The following is a 22,131-nucleotide window of genomic DNA, read 5'->3' as shown; positions in this document are numbered from 1 at the left end:
CACACACACCAAACAAGTATTTGGCAGAGTTAGAGTGATGATTGTTTGAAAGGTGTATGACATTTGTCAGACATGGCGATGGTGTTATTCTAGGACAAAGACAAATGCAGCTTAGACATACACACAGCTGTTTCCCCTTGTGCGTTCTCTCTCTCTCTCTCTCTCTCTCTCTCTCTCTCTCTCTCTCTCTACCTAGCTACCTATAGCCCCACCCCCGAAAGCTTAAACCCAAAGCTTATATTCATCTTTAATATCTCATTCCATCTGCCGTTTTGTTCACTCCTCCCTGTGCTGTGTTTGCTCTGCTGTGTCAGAGTTCAGTGAATGTTAATAGCTTTTAGGGAAAGCGTCCTGCTCCCCACCCTTGTTTACAACTGCTCAGACATACTACATCATAAAGTGACATGGAACAATGGGGTTAGGTGAATGGTTTGTAATCTGAACACTCACAGGTTGAAGCAGAGTGGAAACTTGCCGATTACATGTTTTGGTTAACCGTTACAATAACATATTATCAATATTCATATCAGGACTTGACATTAAGCTGTTAAGATGTTTTTTTTATGTTTTATTTGCCCGATTGCTAAACTTACTTGCCCAAAATGGAAAATGGAGGGCAAATGTAACAGGCATTTTGGACAATTATTATAATTTATTACCATACGAAACATGCAATTAACCCCTAGCAATTACAAAGCTGGGACGATTCTAAGTTATTCTTTCAATTACTGGAGGAACATCTGTTTCAGGGCCTCTGTTTTTTTCAGCTATTATGCAGGGTTTTTGCCTTTTGCTGTTATCATGAGCTTGGATGTTGAGTTATAGCCTACAAGGAAGATGTGCTGATATAATGCGTATTAAAAAGCCTTTATCTGTCTGGAATGACATAACAACACAAAAAATGACAATACTATGCATGCACTAATATGAGGCAAATGCGATTGCTTGTATAAATTTACAAAACGTTACAAAAAATTCAACCATACACCTTTTGAATTCAAGTTTCTCTCTTTTACCGAACTGAAGGCCTTCATACACTGGTTGCGTGCCGAATAAACAACACGAAAATGCGGAATATTCGACTGCTAATATTTCGAATCAAAACTATTCATACCGGCAGCAATGCCAATTTGCGATAGTTGTCCTTCTCATCTACCAAGGCTGAATGTTTTTGGGACAGTTTGAGGTCCTTTTGACTACACTGGTGAAGTGAGTGAGAGAAAGTGATGGTAGATGCAGTGTGCAGTGGACACTCTGAAGACTCCGGCCCTGTCTCCCCCCTGTGCTTTCCGACCGCAGGAAACACTAAGCTACTGTAAGCTATTTTATTGAGTTTCCTTTCAGCGAAATACTGAGTGAATTAAATTCCCTCAGGTTAACCATTACCTGGATTATCCACCGGGCGCGTCTGTGCTGCAGTCTGTGCTGCAGTCCGGCTGCGACAAGGTTTTGTTCCGTCCTCTGTCACGCGCCATACCACACCGGGAGCGTCTTAGGAGCGGAGCGTCTTGCCTGTCCGACTCACACATTTGATTGTCTCTACAAGTAGTTTACAGAACAACCACGTGTTTATTAAGCTAGTATCTACCTCCATGCTTTCTCTTGTCTGGCGTTGTCCTTTTAAAAAAAGATCTGCGGTGTCTATTATGTTTTCCCACCTCCAATGTGAATCTCTCCTCGTCTGTGGTGTTGTAGAGGAGACCTATACGATACTGGGGGGTGTATTTTGGTAAATTGACTGTATGCTCTCGCTCACTTCCTGCCCCGTGGCTCGCGAGGAAAGAGACCTGACGCGTATCTTTAGCGGAGCACGCTTCTGGGACGCTGGTGGTGGAATATCAACCATTGACTTGAATGGCCACAATTGCCAGCATCGCTTCCGGAACGCAGCGCAGGTGCGCCCAGTTGAAAATAGGGGTTATGTGGTGTATCCTATATGTCTAGGGCTTTTATTGTGAAGTAACAACGGAAAGAGTGTCTCTGCCGTCACTGGCCTTCTTGTGCTACTGGTTAGCTCGCTAAATAAGTCTCTCACTGAGCAGTGGCTTTCACTCACAAGATTACATTTATTTTTTGCTTGTCGGATTGGACAACTGCATGAGGCATTCACTTACCCGAACACAGAGTTTACTTGTCCCGGGCAAGTACTGTCGAGCCCTGCATATTATATGATGAAATTCTCCTTGAGTTGTCTCCCTTCAATTTGAGGGTAAGAAGTCAGGGTCAGCTACGGAACAGCACCTCTTTAAATTGGTACACGCTCACGCACGTGTCTTGCATGCTCAAGGATACTTTTGCTATCTTATTTATTAGACCACCTTGAATTAAAAAAAAAAGATCCCACATTAAAAACATTAGGTTTTTTATAATATGGAGTCAGCTTCACCATTTGGCTTTCTATGTTGATTAAAATACCTTCATTCTCACAATGAATGTAAAGCACAATATTAAAAGCAAAACTTCGCCCTGCAAAATACTCCTGTGGTGATGAGTTTCTTTGTAGTAATCTTGACATGGCTGATAGACAGACACATTTTAGCCCTGCACCAGTGTGACCACTCTCTCTCTACTGCACACATACCAAAACTAGAGGAAGCAGGTGTGTAGTGTGTATCACAGCAGATAGTGAAGGGAGAGCAAGCTAACATTTCCTGATGAAACGGCCAACTTCTCTCTCTCTTTGGCCAACAATAACACCATTGGCACAGCTAATACAAAAGGGACAGATAAGTAGGCCAAAGGGGCAAATTACTGGGCAGGTTATTGAGTTTATCTGGAGATCTACGTATGACTGTGGCCTTGAGACTTTTTCCAAAGCATCACCCTGTTCAAAACATGATTAACACAGGAATCACAAGATGTATTTCATAGCAGACAGCACACAAGCTTACTAGCTTGGCAGCATTATGTACGTGGAATCACAGGAATGTTGTTTTGGAAGGAACCAATTTAGCTCCTAGGCCAATTTAATTCAGGTCTGGCCCTGTATTAAGAGACCACTTGGCGAATATTATCCTGGGACAGAGCTGTGACGTAGAACGTGATGCTGCTATTATAGTGGGAATAGGAAAAGATTCACTCCTGGAATGCAGATGATGCAGGCATAGGAACCTTGGCAGAGGAATTGGTATAATTCAGTCCAAACAAGCTGACATTAGCTGCCCTGCCTTGTTTGCTGTCACCACCATAATTTAGGCTAAAAAGATGAAACATCTGATACAGAAGCAAATCAACCATTGTATTAATGTTGCTAAACAGAGACTATTTCATTGTAAATCAAAGGTAGCTGATGATAGCATGTCTCTGCATAGAGCCTGACCCCCGTTGAAGCTCTTAACAGTCGATGGTTAGCTTTTCTATGTCTGTGAAGGGAGACATTGCTAAAAGAGAGCCTATATTCTAAGTAAATCAAATTGAACCAGTTAATAAATGATAAAGAACATTTAATGAACAAGGCTATTACTGAGTATTGGAGCAAGGTGAACTATGCTTTTCATTAATTGCATACTGAAGCATCATATCCTGAATACAGTGTGTGTTTGCCTTTAGATCTGATCACGTGTGATTGATGGATGTTTTTGATGGTACTTTTAGACGTGGCTGGCTCCAGAAATCATTAGTGCATCTTAATGTCAGCGATGATGAGCTTTGGAAACTCTTTCACTCCGGACAATTATACTGCCATCATCTGTAATCTATCTGGCCCATGAAGGCCTTTAAAACACAGTTTTGCTGTCTCCCTCTCTCTCTCTCTCTCTCACACACACACACACACACACACACACACACACACACACACACACACACACACACACACACACACACACACACACACACCATCCAATTAGCCAAAAAACATCTTTACTCTCTGAATGACCACATGTATCTTTCTGTCTGTCTCTGCACAGCTAATGATAATGGAGGTTGTGTGGTTTCCTGTGTGTATGTGTGCGTCTGTGTGTACTTGAGCTTGTGCCCCTGCAAGTGCAAATGTTTTTCTGTGTGCCTGCATGATATGATATGTCGTAACACATAGCTTAAGCAGACACTCAACCATTTCCAGACCTACAGCCAAATGACAGTTAGATCATTAAGCTCTAGCAGTGAGCGTTGCTCTAATTTAGCATGAAGCCGGTAGATGGTCCCCTCTTGCTGTATGTGACCTTCACACTTCTGGAGTTTATGTTTATCAGAAGGGTATTTTTAATACTTGTCAGTGACTGTCATGAGCGGGGTTCTGCCAAAGCATTGGAGCATTTAGGCAATGGCCACAAGAGATTTCTAAACGTAAGGTGTGGGGGAGGATGATGTTGCTTGTCAAAAAGACAATAAAAAATATTATTATTTCAGATAAATATTTTAAAAAAGCTGTGTAAATATGGCTTTATACAAGATACAAGTTAGGTTTTGTAGGACCTTACACTCAAATGAAACAGGTCAGTATGTGTGACTATAACTGTGGCCGGTGCTGTGATGTTTCTGCAGGTGGTATTGATTTCTATATAAGCCATGATGCATTTCCTGCCCATGCTAAGTACCCAGTTGCTTTTCTTACAAACAAAGTACTTGTGCTGCTTGCTACCAGGGACACTGAATGCATCTGTAAGTCGAGTTGAATGAGCAGTACTTCAGCATGTGGGAACTATTGCCTATTGCTAATATACTGCGCAGTTTGTTTTTGGAAAAGCATACTGTATGAAAAATCTTAAACTGATTATCGGTGGCAACACTGTTATGTCATATTAACTGACCAATGGCGAAACTGTTGTGCTTTGATGTGATTGTGCTACAGATCATCACTCTGCAGAATAAAAAATTTGGAAACAAAATGGCATCTAAATTAAATCTTAAGCGTGTTTAATATTTGTCTTTGTGTCTTTTTCTAGAGGGAGTGTGTGAGATCTGGTTGACCAGTGAAGACACAGGAGCTTATGGTAGAGACATAGGGACAGACCTGCCCACATTGCTGTGGAGATTGGTGGAGGAGATCCCTGAAGGAGCCATGCTGAGGCTGGGTATGACCAACCCACCATATATCCTGGAACACCTAGAGGTATGCACAGTACACAATCACCCATTTTACCAATAATTTCCATCAAAGATAATAATACATCACTGATAAATATAACTAAAATACTTAGGCAATCCAGAGTTTTTCCTGTTCACGTTTTGTTTTTGTCCCTATAGTCTCTTGTACTACCCCTTTCTGTGAACAAATAATATTACTTTGCCTAGATTTAATAAACTGTCTCTCTGTTTTGCTTACCAAGCAGTTTAGCTGCGGCGCTCATACTCCATTCATTAGTGCAGTTCATTCTCTTCTCTCCCTAATGAGTCAATTACGGACCATTGTGTCCTCTTTAGCAACCTCATTTTATCAGTCATTATTGTCTTCCCTAATGGAACAATGGACATTGTTATCCCTTCGCTCTCGCTCTCTCTCTCTCTCTACCCATCTCTCTGTTTTTGCATTTTCCGTCTCTGTAAGACATGCATTTTCTAACATTTAAATAAAAAAAAAATCTTGTTTCTGGAAGTGTTAGGGTAACAACATACTATAACACGTTATCACCATTTTCCACCATAAATGGACAATAGGCATGTCTGGCCTCTGCTTTCAGACAACATATCAGCTTCATTTGTCTAAATAATTTCTAGGGTTGTCCACGATCTGCCCGGGCAGACACATTGCACTTAAAGCAGGACCCTTCTCGACCTAATGTTTCTAATGAAAGTGTTTTTGGTTGCTGTAACTTTGTTTTGCTGTGTAACTGAGCTTCAGTAACATAACCTTGTCCAAAGTGAGCTTAAAGGGTAACTACACCCTCAAATTCTGCTAGCCTATTTAAATAATACAACGGAGGAGTGTGTGACGCAAAGGGTTAGGAGACACAGGGGAGACCACAGCTTAGTGCAGTGATTTACTTCAGGGACTTGCCTATTCCATCATGATTAGGGAGAGGTCAGAGAATTCGGCTGAACCAAATCCAGGCAGACACATAAAAGCCAATTTTGAGCAGGAAAAGCTGTTTTTACACACAATATGAATGCGCTGTAACAGTGGCTGCTCACCGCTCCTGATAGAGTGGGTTAAATGCTGCGTCTGATTCTCACTCAATATTAAACTTAAACTTAGACATGCTGAAAGAGGGCGTCTCAAATCGAAGTTCGGCCCTATTCTTGGAACTGTCACCTTTTTAATATTGAATGCATGAGGGGTTTTTCCGTATGCATGTAGCTCTTATTTCTTTGGTGAGGTAGAGAAGTTGAACTATAAATTAATTAGTCATTTCCACCTACCCCGGCAGTAGTGCTGTGGTTTTGTACATTTGAGGTGGCAACTTAAGAGGATAAATGGAGGATAATTACAAGAAAAGAGTGAAATTGAATGTGAAAGTGATAAAGACACAAGTCAGGAATTTGTTTCTTCGGATTTTTGTGTGTGTTTCTGGTTTCCTTCATTTCAAACGATATTTTACTGTAGTTTTGCTTGCCTACTAGCAGTCCCAGTCTCATCACTGAGGAAAACGGTTAGGAAATAATAGAGGAGGGACATATTTAGGGAGGAAATAGAGGGCTGAAATAGGGTAATGGTAACCTAGAAAACTATAATGAAACAAAACTTTTTAGTAAAAAAAAAAAAAAAAGACAGTGTATTTCACAACAGATGTACTTTAGAATCAAGGAAGATAGAAGATCAGAGATGAATGAAATGAGGGCAGAAATGGAAAAAAATGGGGATGAAGGCCCGGGGATAGAGATGAGGGCTAAAAAGAAGTGGGAAAGTGCTGTGGGAAGCAGCAATGGAGGTTGTAATTAACCAGGGGTTAATGGAGGTGGCTAATTGTCCCCCACATGTATAGGTAGGCTTTCTGCTTGGCTACATTACAATTAAAAAACCACCCTTCTAATGATAGGGAATAACAATTAACTGATAATTAGAAATATACTAGGACGACACACTAGCTTGGTGTGTGTGTGTGTGTGTGTGTGTGTGTGTGTGTGTGTGTGTGTGTGTGTGTGTGTGTGTGTGTGTGTGTGTGTGTGTGTGTGTGTGTGTGTGTGTACGTTAAGAATCATTTCATATGCTACCGGCCCTTTTATTGTTAATGTCCATGCATTGAATTGAATTATATCTTTTTTTGCTTTAATTCCTCAGTCAATTAACCTACATAAGGACAGATAAGAGTGTTCTTCTTTAACTTATCATTGTCTTTTGTTGCTCCTGTCTCCCATTTACCCTTTATCCTCTCCTCTTTTCTCTTCTCCCCTGCCGGCCCTTTTTTTTTGTTTCTCTTTCTAGTCCTACTTTTTGTTGTTGTGAGCCCAACATCTAACAGAGAAACTTTCTTTTTAAATTCTTTGAAAGTTGTCTCCTTCCAGTTCTTTCTTACGTGTAATTCTTCATATTCTTTTTGTCACTGTTTTTTTTTTTTTTTTCACACACACACCTTTTAACTCCTCTCATGGTGGTGGCAATCACAGCAATAAGAACGGTGTGGTGATGATGATTAAAGCCAAATCTCTGAAGTAGCTTTATCCTTCATCTTAAGTAAAGGCCAAATTATATCCCGCTGTCTTTCCGTTCGAAGAACACCAGCGCTTGTATAACTGCATCATACTGAATGGCTGTGATTGAAGCTGAAAAGGCCAAGTAACCTCTCCACTTCCCACTGAAAGATCACCCTCTCTTATACATACTCACTCAGATCTCCCTCTGTCACACAAGAACACACAGTTTCTTCCAATGTGCAACCTGTTTTTCCCGACAGATGTAGACAGCCTCATACAGTAGCACCATTTGCTGATTGGAGCAGTTAAAGGCCCAATCACCTCTCATGGGCCACTTGTCTCTGACATTTTAGTTGATTGCACTGTGCCGTCAGTGGACATTTTTACTTAAGTAGTTGCGAGTAAAAATATCTAGAACAATGTTACTTTTATGTTTTTCATTTTTTTCTCTTTAGACTTGATATTGTCTTATATGCGTATCCATCTATCTGCATGTCCATCCATCCGTCTATCCATTTGTCAATAAATAGCTAAGCTGCTGTCAAAACTGTAACATTAGGTCATATTATCATATAAGGGGTGTGTGTGTGTGTGTGTGTGTGTGTGTGTGTGTGTGTGTGTGTGTGTGTGTGTGTGTGTGTGTGCGCGCGCAGATACAGTACCTGTGCATGTGCCTGTGTGTGATTGAATCTAGCATGCTAGCAGACTCAGTAAATGAGGTGTGAAAGTAGCCTCTTCGTACGTAGCAATCAGTCAGGCTGGGATGAATGAAATAGCAGTTGTCCATTAACCATCCTCAGAGCTCATTTCAGTTTGACTAGAGATACATCAGATATGCCGTTCACTCTCTCCACAGTTAGCTCTGGGAAACAGTGGTGTGATACTGTAGAGTTGCACACAGAGAGTGATTTGACGTAACATTTTGCTCAGCTTTTTTCATTCAAAATGTTTAATTTCAAAATAGGATGAATACAGTCAGAGAAACAAAAATGTGTGTAATTTTGCTAAATCACAAAATGTGAATAAGTGTTTAGCATTTCCTGTGACAAAATGGATTTCCTCTATCTTAAAAATGCATCCATTTAAACATAATATAATTTATATATATATATATATATATATATATATATATATATATATATATATATTCTGACTGTGTGACATGAGACTCGTCAAAATATATAATTTATCTTTTTACATTTTCTTTGGTTGTTTGTTTTTAGCTTTTCAGTTCTTTTTTATTTTTATTTAGTCATTTACTTTCCAGAGACACTGAGAGGTGTGTGACTGTTCTCAGTTCTATGATGCCGCACCAGGCCTTGGGAAGGTTGACAAACTACCAAAAACCTGTAACAAAGTGAAACCACCATTCCATCCTCTGCGTCGGCGGATATTTTTCATATCCAGGACACAAGCATTCACACACATGAATACACACACATTTCTCACCTTCACACTCAGATGTGCACACAAGCACAGCTGTATGGGCCCACACTTAGACACACCCTCTCAGGCCATTTTCATTTTTAATGAAGCCTTTGGGAGCCTCTTCACATTAGAGACCTAATGTAGCATTGTGCGAGGGATCCGACACCAAATGAATGCTCATAGTAAGGCTACTCAGATGTCCCTCTAAATTATGACTCCTGACTTACTGCGGTGAATTATATTTTATATATATATAATTCTTTTGGTGAATTATGAGTTCTGAAGGATGAAGCTGTAAATGCCAATTTAAAACTCATTTGTCGTGCCTTTTGTTGTGGCTTTTTCTTTTGAGAGGCAAAAAGAATTAAGGCAGCAATAATGGCAATGGAGTATACTTAATTATCTGCAATCTGTCAATGTAATCCACAGCTGCAGCAAAAAACATTTGTCCATATAATGGATCCATGCATTTTGGTTTTGGTGTTTTTTTTTTTTTGGTTGGCTTGTTTCACTATTTAAATCACTGAAAACAAACGTTGACACAGTAATTTTAACGAGGAAACAAAATGGAAAATGCCGAAATGCTTTTGATAGTATAGTATTCGTATAGTATGGTCATTTCTTTCTAGCTCACAAAAGTCGGATGATACACGCAGAACAATACAGTGTGACGTTCAAATGCTACACATGCACTTAATTTCTCTTTACTGTGCAGTACATAGATTACATCTGCGCTGTGTGAGGTACTGGCAGTAGGTGCAGGCTGGGTATAGCCTCCAGGGAAAATCAAGTGAAGCCTGTAGTGTTTGAAATGTTTAATACCGTTGGGAGCTCAGTTTCTCTATCTGCTGCGGGATACAGTTCACACTGACTCTGTGTTTGTGTGTGCTAGTGCACACACATGGGGACCTGACTTATAATCCTGGGAACAGCTTGTAGAATAATTTTCTTTACAGACTCCCTTGGGTGAACCCTGCTAATACTCTCTTATGTGTGGGTTTGTGTATATGTCTGTGAGTGTGTGCGAATGCAGTTAGATGCTACTTATTCTGGGTTTGTTTCAGAACGCATACTCAAACCAGACTGTAACCGTTTCTGTCTGTGTTGGCACTCTGGGGAATCCAGCTTTGTGTGTGTGTGTGTGTGTGTGTGCGTGTGTGTGATGCTTGATGCGATCAGCAATGTGTCCTTCGTCCATACAATATACTAATATGTATATATATATGAGTATGTGCCATATACTAATATTGACAGTGCACTACTTTAGCAGTTAGTGTATGATTTTATTTCTTTTTTAACAAATAGGAATTGGTGAATGCCATGAAGCTGCAATGTTAAAACATTAACACCAATTTCAAAAGTGAAGACCTCACGTTACAAGTAAACACGTGTTCTGCAACTTTTAATACAACTTTTTCTAGCTGTGAGTAGCTCTTCTAAATCAAGGTTGTTGCATTCTGACACAATAGACCAACACCACACTCAAAATGTGCTGGCAGTTTTAAGAATACACTTCATTTAGTCATTTTTCCAGTGTGAGTGTACCACACACACTCAAAACACACATGGAATAAGTTCAAGACAGTGTTTCATGCCAGTATTTAGTCTATTAGTAACTGGTGTTTTTTGTACTGAACATCATTCATATTATGACAGATGTTTTGTACAAATATAAAAATATTTTGTATTACTTCCTAAATTCCACATTCTGCATTCTCCTCTCTCTTGTTTCTTCTGCTTCGATATTTAAGTGCTGTAAATGAGTTTGGATGTAGGTTCTGTGGGATTTCAGATCAAACAAAGTGTAATTCCCTTTTCCCCTAATTGTTTCTTTTTTTCTTCAATATGTTTTGCGTGACATCCCTAACTTAATAACTTGTATGCAGCTACTTGCAACACAAACAGAGACGACTTGATCCAAACGAATCAGCAGTTACCCCTCAATCAGTTTATGCAACCTCCTTAGAGAGTGTGAGTCAGAAACCTTTTCTTGTCCACAGTGTTCCACCTACAACACAAGTAAAAATAGGGGATGAAACCCACACAGAGAATGCATGTGTTGTGTTCTGCTCAAAATACAAAAAGGGAGGAGGAAGGTGCTAATGAAAAGGCATGAAACAGAGCAGAAAGCAATAGACAAAATCCTCATGTAGAATATTTCAAAAGAATTAAGAGGGGAGTTAAAAGGGTGTAATTATTGAGGCTGTTTGGAGCCAAACCAGCTTTTACCATCTCTCTCTCTCTCTCTCTCTCTCTCTTTTTCATATATGCTCTTTTCAGTCATATCTGATTTGAGGGGGTTGATATTGGGTCCTTTGAGCTAAGCCAGTTAAGACATATCCTTTCTGGTTCATGTGTTTATCTGAGCTGATCAACCAAAGATGAAAAGATTTTGTGTCTGTGTGTGTGAATGGGAGAGATAGGGGGGGAAGTAGAAAGGGGCACAGAGATAGAGAAACAATATTGTACTGCTTTAAAGACTTTCAAGACTGATGAAAACAAAACAAAAAAAAGACCACTTGCACACTTAATTTGTTTAAGCTTGTTTGCCTTGAGCTGGATAGTTCATCCACCCAGAAGTGAAGGCATTAAAGCAGCACTTAAATTATTGCTACCGGGCACTGCTGAGCGATATCTTCATCACAGCATCGTTTTCACTTCAGACTCACTAAACTGTCTGTCAGCAGCAGTCAAACATAGAATAGGCCTCAACTCCACAGGGATCTGTAACTAGAGAGATTGATATCAGTGTACTGTATAATCATTGGAGGATGGGACGCTTTCTGTCACACACTTGATAAATGGCTTGTGTGAATGAAAAATCCTGCCCTTATATATAGATTAATCCTACGTTGCCATCAACAGTGCCCTGCTACTCAAACTAGCATGCCGACTGTTGAGACCCCATTCACCCTTGCAACTATGGACGTAAATTAAACAAAACAGTTTGTGGGGACAATAAACATAACATTTCTCAAGATTTATTATTGAATTATTGACACAAATAATACAGCCAAAATTATCCTTGTATAGGATATATGCAGAGCTGTATAGTAACGAAGTAGAACTACCTCACTACTCTACTTAAGTACTAAAAGGCTGTATCTGTACTCTACTGGAGTATTATTTTTTTTCTCCTACTTCCACTTTTACTTGAGTACATATTCCTGAGTTGTTTCAGTCTGCAGTGAGTACTGAATGTTAACCGTTTGACCCTGTGATGTGAAGCTGCTAGTTTATCTGTATGTTGCTAGCTTGCTAACTTTCCTGTTCATCACACATGTTACTAGCTAGTGTGTGATACATTTTTTGGGGCTTGTGCTGGAGAGGATGTTTATTTTACTTGCACAGTGTGATAATTGTACATTTTATTTCAGTATTTGTTATTTTTAATATAATATAATACATGTTTAATACTTGTTAATTCCTTTGGCTACAGCCTTAGGCTAAACATTTGAAATAATGTAAACAATATGATATTCAAACTTTTGACTGCTGTCTTTAATAACTAAATAACACAATACTTGTACTTTTACTTTCAGTACTTGAGTAGTAGATTTTAAAATAAACTACTTGCAATACTTAAGTAAAAAAAATTCAACTTCTACTCAAGTCACTTTTTTGATAGAGCACTTGTACTTTTACTCAAGGATGGGTCTCTAGTACTTTATACACGTCTGGATATATGTAACGTTAGTTGTGGAACTCCAGTAAGTAGGCTGGCAAGGCTATTTCATTCACTTTAAACATCGGATGAAGTGATTCTTTTCTCTAATACAGATGATGCTGAGGCATTAATACATGAGTCTCCGTTTTGGTGCACTGAAAAATGATCTCTTTCTTTTCTCACTCATTGTCTTTGGCCAACAACACAAAGTGGTAGTTGTTTAAATATGAGTTAGGTTGATAGGTTTACCAAGCAGTCATATTATTAAATTATCTTGCGTCCTCCATATAAAGATTAGGTTTCATCTGGGACAGAGGACAAATATTCAACTGCAGCAAGCCCACTTATCTACCACTTACCATATTGAGCAAAACACAACGGTAGATCTACAATATGAGCCTAATATCAATTCACACAAAGGCTTATTGTTAGTTGTAGTGGGTGACTTACTATACAACAAGCTATTAAACAAGCTACCACATAGCGCGTTACAATCACTTACATAGCAGGCCGGACTCATGGAAAAATACATCACTTATCATAATTTTTGTGTCATGACTAGGGTTGGGTACCGAAACTCGGTGCCAATAGGGAACCGGTGCCGACGTAAACGGTAGTAACGAGACCGAATAAGAACAAAAATTTCGGTGCCTCATTTCAGTGCTTGACTTTACACTACACCTGACAGCATGTAACGTTAGCCTACCTTTAGCTAGCAGCTGGATTAAACACCGGTAAAATGTTGACAGCTAACGTTAAACAGTGTAAAGTGTGACTGTATTTCACTGTGGAGGACTTCAACAGCGGGATGTAACAGTCTGCTCTGCAGCGCAGCAGCTGCCGTTGTCGCAATTCATAGATATACAGTATGTTTATATGGTCGGAATGAAACAACACAGACGGTGCGTTCACTTGCAGCTGCAGTTGTCGGAATTAAACAACACAGACGGTGCGTTCACTTGCAGCTGCCGTTGTCGGAATTAAACAACACAGACGGTGCATTCACTTAAAACAGGTAGCCTCGTGGGGGTTCCATCTGGGGTTCAACAGCAATTTACTGGTGAAATAACTTATTGTTATTGTTATAGTTATTACATTATTATTAAATCTTTAATTTTGACCATGTCCTTAGCAATAAACAAGTCACTGACTGTTGTTTACTACCCTTATTTTTTTTCTTATTTTTTTTTTTACTTTATTGAAAAGTACCGATTCAGGCACCGTTTAGGCACCGGAACCGTTTTAAAAGTATCGATTTAGCACCGGAACCGAAAAAAAACCAAACGATACCCAACCCTAGTCATGACTCAGCATCATCTGTATTAAAGAAAAGAATCACTTCATCCAATGTTTGAAGTGAATAAAATAGCCTTGCCAGCTTACTTACTGGAGTTCCACAACTACTAGTGCGTTCCATTTGTACACGGAAGTTGGATTTTCCGAGGTCAAAGTCGGAAACACGCCCCCCTGACCTCAGATTTCCGAGCTCGGAACTCAGACAACCATGGATTACCCAGAGCTAAAAATCCAACATGGCTGCTCCGTGCATCAACTGTTGTGAAATATGTAGTAATTTACAGTTAGAAGCACTTCTGTGTTATTTGTGTCTCACTAAATCAGTTGTACACACAGTGCTGTCTACATTCTAGCTGTGGACATGTCGTTACGCTGTTTGTATGCACAAAAAACAGCGTATAAACTAGTTGTTACTAGCAGTAATAAACTAGCAATAACCTGGCTAGAGCTAATGAAAGCAATGAAAATCGGACTTTTATGGAAATGGAACGCATTCATGGAACGCATTCAGCTCGGGTGTGACGTCATTCCCAGCTTTGGCTTCCAAATTCGGACGTGAATGGAACGCACTATGCTTTGGCGAAAACAACTGTGTTCCCTCGTTCTCTCCCACCGGACTTGCTGTGTGTATGGGTGATATAAAGCAGGCAGTGGACCAAACCACTTTGAGGCAAGGGAGGGGTGACTCAAAATGTTTCTAAACTTAAAATGCATTTCTTTTACTACTTAAATTATTTTAAGTATATTCCATTGTTATTTACAATACACAGCATAGTTTTAATGATAATTTTAGGGGGATGGGACAACCCTTAGATGGGATGGGTCCTGAAAATTGATATTTTATTGGCCCTTATGCATCCCTGTGTTTTGGCCCTATTTGTAACAAGAGCTTTTTTTCCAAATATGGAATGCTCATGAATATTTAGATAAGCTGCGCGCTGATTGGTTGAGCGAATTGCCATACGCACACATTAGAGACGCGTGCTGATTGGTTGAGTGAATCGCCATACTCACACATTAGAGACGCGCGCTGATTGGTTGAGTAAATCGCCATACGCACACATTAGAGACGCGCGCTGATTGGTTGAGCGAATCCCCAATACACACACATTAGACGCGACAGAATCTCATATTCCAGACACTGCAATGTTTCCTTACCAAATTCACTTCTGAGACTTTTTTATGCGAGAAATCAACTATATAAAGCTCAAATATGGGCCGTTTTACGAAAATTGATGGCTATTTGCAAATTTGGTAAGACGTGTCGACTTTAGGAGCTCCACACAGTCTGACGAGAAAGCGGTAGCCTGCTGGGCTCCACACCCAGGGCAAAGTCACCCTTTGTGGATACTGCACTACGGGGCTCCGTGGCTGGCTGCTGGCATAACTAGAATAGAGAAATATCGCAGCTAGCTAGCTACACTTTCGGCATAACTATAGTATATTTACAGTTTGAATTTCGTCATGCCACTTATATAACATCATTCCCCAATGTCTTATAAGCTAACCGTTGTGTCCGATTTGATTTTAAGGCATTTTTATGAACGCAAGGTGTCTTTGTAGGACGAGCAGCTGTTAGCTATATGTCCCATTCAATACAATGGGGAAATATCGCAGCTAGCTAGCTAGCTACACTTTCGGCATAACTATAGTATATTTACAGTTTGAATTTCGTCACGGCATGAATATTACAGGTTCCCCAAGGTCTTACAAAGCATAGCTAACACTTGTCGGATTTCAGATTTCAATTGAATGCATTTTTGTGAATGTCAGAGGTCTCGTTAGGAGGAGGCTAGCTAGCTCTCATTGATGGAATCCAACTCACCGCGGGCTCTATCAATGAGACTTGCGGACAAGAGGCGTTTATTTCCCCAATTGTTTGTTTAAATAACTCAACACACATATCCATTATAAGATTAACTGGAACCTGCGGGCTGCGGTATGAGATTGCGGGCGTAACAAGCTCGCTAACCGCACTCTCAGTCACTCACCGGCCGGAGAACAGCGAGCTGCAGGCCCTGGAGCTCTGTCAGGGCAGCGGCGTGTGGTAGTTCCAGTCACCCAGAAAAGGGTGAGTTTGCGCGGGTATTGAGCACCGGGCCGCCGGCCGAGTTCAATCGAGCTCACAGTAGGCTGGGGTCTGTGATGGAGGACAGGCAGGGCGGCGATGTAGCAACCCAGGCAGCACCGGCCGCTGAACTCCGACAGACAGTCGGACAAAATTTGCAATTAGCCATACATTTTCGTAAAACGGCCCATATTTGAGCTTTACATGGTTGATTTCTTGCATAAAAAAGTTTCAGAAGTGAATATATAATGGAATAGCAGAGATCTGCGTGACCTAGATTCAGAAGACTACCTGATCTCAGGTCAGTTGTGTAGCCTATGTAAATGTTGGGGCGTGACTGTTCTCTTAATACACCCATGGGCGTGACAAAGGTACAGGTCCTGGAATGCTTATGTAAGCATCTAGCTTTGTTGAGATTCGCCCGTTTTCAGTGGCAGTTTAAAAATATGAGATTTTCATAGTAAAGGGGTGTCAATGGGATTTTGAGCTTCTATGTATGTCCTATTTACCCACCGAACTGTCGTTATTCAACTATGACAGGGTAAAATCGGTTTTGCGTTCTATCACCCCTTTAATGATAAGCGCAGACTTTTAATAGTTGAAGTGCTCACTTAGGGCTTGCAGCACAAAGTACCAAATATAAAAAGATTGCACTTCAAACATGTTTTGGAAAGGTATATACAGAGAAAAAGTAAAAGTATCTATATGGTTAAGCCCGCACAGAAATACAGTACATTTCCCTCATGTAGCATAATAGACATTTATTGACAGTATTTTTTAGTTTGCATTGTCAGTTATCTGATTAACTGACAGCACCAAAACAAATTCCTTGTATGTATGTGTAAAAAAACGTACTTGGCAATAAAGCTTTTCTGATTCTGATGACTTGGGACGATGTCCTGTGTAATTTGGACATAGTTTAAAAAATGTTGTACCTCCTTGTATTGCAATTCAGTGGTTGTGGACTCTAAAAGGTACACTCATTAAAACATCTACGCTGAGAAAATTAGGGCATAACTATCAGAGGAGTAACTTGTAAGAACTTGGACACATGGGCACCTAATCACTACCATTCTTTTACCTTTGAAAGCATTTACTGTAAAAACACATGAACGCATGCTGCTTTACATGTTTTCTTTCACTCACTGTCTCTCTCTCTCTCTCTCTCTCTCTCTCACACACGCGCGCACACGCAACTAGCTGATGTCTGTCACCAATCAAGCTCCTTTTTCCAACCAAATTAATTCTTTCTAATTTGGAGCTTCCAGCGGTCAACCCCCTATGGTGTGCTGCAACTGAGCTGTGTGTGTGTGTGTGTGTGTGTGTGTGTGTGTGTGTGTGTGTGTGTGCACACATATGGTCTTTTTGGTGTGTATGAAGTAGGGAACATTCTACAATGGATCTTAATTGAGAAAACGGACTGCAATCAGCATATACTTGTAGGAAATCATTAAATCATTTCTTCCTCCCCTCTCTTTTTCTCGTACTCCTTCTCCTTCTTGTGGTGATTAGCATGGTAATGATAGCATCCTGATTATGTCCATCAGAAAAAAATCTGACATCTGTGGTCTCTCCTGTTCTTTTACTGAGGAAATGAAAGTGAGGACGAAAGAAAAGAAGAAAAACTCCCAATGAATGTGGTGTGTTAAAACACTGTCACTTGTGCAATTGCTCTTGGTGAAAGTTTAAGAGCTGAGAAAAAAAAGACATGATTCTGTGTTGCTCAATTCAGATCAAATGCAGATTTGGAATGTCTCTTCATTTTATGATTCAGTGTTTGTTCCTTCATTTTATCCCTTCATCTCAAAACACATCTCCGGGAATGCACTGAACATCACAGTCCGATGAGTATCTGATAATGGCATTTTCTTTAAAGGAACACTTAAAACCTGCTTTCTACATTATGGACTGCAGATATTATAGCGAGCACTTACTGTACCCCCAAGCATTTGTAAAACTCTTTTAGTGAAAGCAGAAAGGTACCTAGTGAGTGTTTCTCTCACCATTTTGATCTGAGATTTAGACCTCCTTGCTTCTCGGTAAAAGCTCTTGACTTTTCAGACATAAAGAATCACTTCTTGGACTTTGGATCTAGTGAGTACATAATGCATTTTACAAGGTGCTTTTCTTTTATTTTTCCAATATAAGAGACATAGAAAACAAGAGAAAGAGGCAGTGCATTGGAGAAGGTCTGGAGTGAAAAGAGTACAGAAAGAAGCAGGAATGTTAATGGAACCTTCATTATTTTTTTTCCCCAAAGGTAGCTGCAATCAATAATCACTGTGAGATTTGGCCTCTTCTTTCTGTTTGCATCGACTAAACCACGTAGTCACATAAAAGTACCGACATAGTTTACATTTCTGACCTTGGATTCACGACTCCCATGGCTAATGGACAGTACTTGTTCAAAATGTCTGCCCTTTCCTCCATCATTGGTAAACTAATTGCTAATAAGTAATTTAGTCAATCAACAGAAAACTGCTATTTTAAGACATTATAAATAATTTTATATTAAAATTAAACTTAAAGTTGCCATTCTCTGTTATCACTCATTTTGAGCAAACAAATGAGCAACAGTAGTTCAGACTCAGACTGACATGTAACATGCACAACAGCTATTGCCTTTATTCTCCAAACATATGTAAAATCTAACCCTAAATTTATGTTTTTTTTTCTTGTCTCCCCTTATCTATTTTTTCTCTCTGCGTCTCATTAGGAGATGGCTAAGATTTTGAATCATCCACGCGTCTATGCCTTCCTTCATGTTCCTGTGCAGTCGGCCTCTGACAGCGTCCTGATGGACATGAAGAGAGAGTATTGCATCGATGACTTCAAAAAAGTGGTGGACTTCCTCAAAGAGAGGTAAGATAGGATATGGAGTCCTAATGGACTCATGATGATGCAGCAGGTCCTGATGACAACAACCTAAGTGTTACATGTTGTTCTTCTCTCACTTTTTTTTTTAGCATACCTTTGTGAATAACCTTTTAAAAATGACAAATTACTACGCTGTGGGTGTGCTTGTATGTTTGTGAGCATACCGTAAACTTCACCTTCATATGGACACTCGCACACTTGTACACACCATTGTGTCAGATGTGTACAGTACAATACGTGCTGTGTGCCTCTGTGTCCAAGTTCTCATGACAGCTCATAGGGGTTTATTTAGAGAACCTCCCTCTCTCTGACTAGCATCGCTATCTTTTAGACTCAAACGGGTGAGACTAAATATGAGTGAATGTTTAAATTGAGTTGTGCATTAATGTTTTCGGTTATGCAAACTGCATATCTGTCTTAACAATTTAATAAGACTAGTGCTGTGCCCATTGAAAACGGGCTGATTGCTTGGCCTGTGGTGTTGCTGCTTGTAGAATTGATCAAAACCAAAGTGTACCCCAAAATGACTTACAGAAGGACCCTGAAGCACGTAATATGCAACTCCACTGTATCCTACTATCTATTGACTTAGTGTAGGCTACGTCTGCATCAGAGGAAGACATAGGCGCCGATACCGTGGGTGCTCCGGAGTTCGAGCACCCACGGAAAATACCAGCACCCACGGAGCACCCACGTGTGCCAGACTGCCAGTAGGCTACATTTATTTAAAATTAAACATTGCAATTGGTGCTAAGTGGAGCTTCTGTCATAATGTGATTGGTTATGTCGCTGTCAGTCCCCTGCTCCATATCCTATCCACCAATCACAGCGTCTCTTGGAGCCCGGAACCCCCCTTGATCAAGCGATTAGTTTTTTTTTAAAGCCTAATTGGGTGGGGAGAAAGCTATTCCATAATCAGAAATATTATAAATATATATAGGCTATATAAAAGTAACAAATGTGTACAAAAGTTAGGCTGCAGTTACAAAATGCAACATGTGTCATGCGCGGAGTCTCCTCCTCTCGCACGCATCACACCGGGCCTGCTGGGCTGAATAAACAAACAGCGCAGTTTACATGCTTCGTCCTTGTTACATTATTCTAAACAGATTTCTGCAGTTCAAACAACTCGGAATTGTAGTTGAGAACGTCAGTTATAACGGCCCACGTGTTAAAAAAGTCTCGGTTTAAATCGGGCTCATAATTACAGTTAACTTGTCGTGTCGGGCTCGGACACAACGTGCTCGGGCTGGGTCGGGCTTGACTTTTTGGGCCGATCTAAGCTCTAGTGGTCAGTTAAACTTCTCATCTCCAATCCTATCTGTATTTGTGAGAAGTGGCGCTGTCCTGAGTTGAAACTTTAGGCCTACGGCTTTATTATCGAGTTAATAGCGTGTTTGTATCGGCTGCTGTCCGTTTCCTGCCCGTTATGAGAGCTAATCAGCACATATCTGCGATCATCAACCACCAGAACCTGTGTGTGTGTGTGTGTGTGTGTGTGTGTGTGTGTGTGTGTGTGTGTGTGTGTGTGTGTGTGTGTGTGTGTGTGTGTGTGTGTGTGTGTGTGTGTGTGTGTGTGTGTGTGTGCACAGATACGTCTGGCTTTATAAGATAGATAGCCTGCCTATAAGTGACATCACGCTCTATCTGCACTTGTTGTAGCTGTTTGTGCTTTGCATGTGTGGGTTTCTGAAATGTCGTTAAATTCGGGAATTGTCGTTTGAAAAAAAGACAAAGACAGTCCAAAGTAGTGCTACTTTGTACACATTTTAGCTGCCAAAGCTCCGCTGCTCTCTCTTTCTCTCTGCTCCTGCTCACTGCTCACTCATTGAGCAGAGGGAGAGGGGCCAGCGGCTAGAGCGGCAAAAGCTAATGTGTGCTTCTTTTACCTGTATATTTAAGGATAACTTTTGCATTTCTTATCCAAACAACGCCAAAGTTGGCACTGCACTTACTCGTGCCCATAGCAAGACACCTGTCAAGTTTGAAATCCATCGGACTAACGGTTCGAGAGATATGCGCTTAACACACACACACACACAGACAGACAGACACACACACACAGACAGAAAGACGTTCCTGGAATTATAGATAGATAGATAGATGTTCCTTACATCTTGGAAATATCGAATGTGGAACTATGTAGTAAACATGAGGAATGATATAGACTTCATTAACTAGACTTTTTTTTTTAAAGTACTGCATCAACTAATGTATACATCAGCAAATATGTTATAAAGTATGATTAGTCTTACTGTCATATAGAGCAAATGCAAGCTTTTTACAAAATAGCTTTCCTTTTAGCTGCACAAAAATTTGGTTTTGAATGATGGCAGTGATGTGTTCTTTTCTTAACCTTTCGTTTGCTGCAGTCTTTCCCTCTTTATGTCAGTTCTCATTCATCAGTACTTTACAAGGTTACACATTTCAAACATGGAATTAATAGAAAAGTTAAAGGCTTTTTTTTAAAGTCAGAATTCTGACTTTTTTCTCAGAATAGAGATAAACATGTGCTTTCCTGATATATATCCTGACATGCGCATAATGCTTGGATTTGACCTCTGACATAACACAAAAGATAAGAAATGATGCAAACGCAATCTTTTACTGTATGAACGATAATCTGTCATGGAATTTGAGTATGATTAATTATGGCAGTGCACATCAGGAGTAGTGAATAAATATTTAATTGATGCCATGATAATACGCTATGAAGGGATTCATATTAAAATGAGTCTGGGTCACATTTCGGCCTTGAATCTCTTGGTATTGTTGTGTGATTTAGAAGAAAGATCTTTATGTATGCAATGGTATGTAAAAGCATGTTATTGCTGTTGCTAGATGACAACCTAGTCAAGTAATCCTTTTTCCTGTAATTAAATGACACAATGCATGTTTTGAGATTAGTATGGTATAAGGTATTTCTGCTTCATTTGATTATACTGTATATGTCAGAGATTTACAGAAACAGTGAGGTAGACAGAGTAAGTACTTATTTTAGAAACAAAGGCAAATCAAAAGACAGACATGAATTCACTCCCATCGATATCCAGATAATCATGAGAGTACGTACCTTATTCAGCACTTTGGATAGTTAGCTACAGTAAAGTGTGCACTTCGTTAGTCTGGCTCCCATGTGTAAATCTTAAATATTAATGTTTACGGACATGTCTTTTGATGTTGCAGATTAAATTAATTTTTTTTACCAGAGTTTCTCTAAGCAGATAAGATCCATGTGCTGCAGCAGTCAATAGATTTCATGTAACTGCTTCATGTAGGTCAA

General features: G+C 39.9%; 1 protein-coding gene across 1 annotated transcript in view; it reads left to right on the top strand.

Moving 5' to 3' along the window:
* Nucleotides 1-22,131, top strand: part of cdkal1 (CDK5 regulatory subunit associated protein 1-like 1) — a 292,200-nt gene that overhangs the window by 162,384 nt on the left and 107,685 nt on the right. The window contains exons 9-10 of the mRNA XM_039805926.1: nt 4,887-5,053; nt 18,688-18,833. Coding sequence (XP_039661860.1) covers nt 4,887-5,053; nt 18,688-18,833 — 313 coding nt within the window. The remainder of the gene's footprint in view (nt 1-4,886; nt 5,054-18,687; nt 18,834-22,131) is intronic.

Source organism: Perca fluviatilis, chromosome 7 (genome assembly GCF_010015445.1).
Source record: "Perca fluviatilis chromosome 7, GENO_Pfluv_1.0, whole genome shotgun sequence".
In the NCBI taxonomy this organism is placed as follows: domain Eukaryota; kingdom Metazoa; phylum Chordata; class Actinopteri; order Perciformes; family Percidae; genus Perca; species Perca fluviatilis.
The sequence above is the reverse complement of the archived record's forward strand: the minus strand, read 5'-3'. Positions and strand labels throughout refer to the sequence as shown.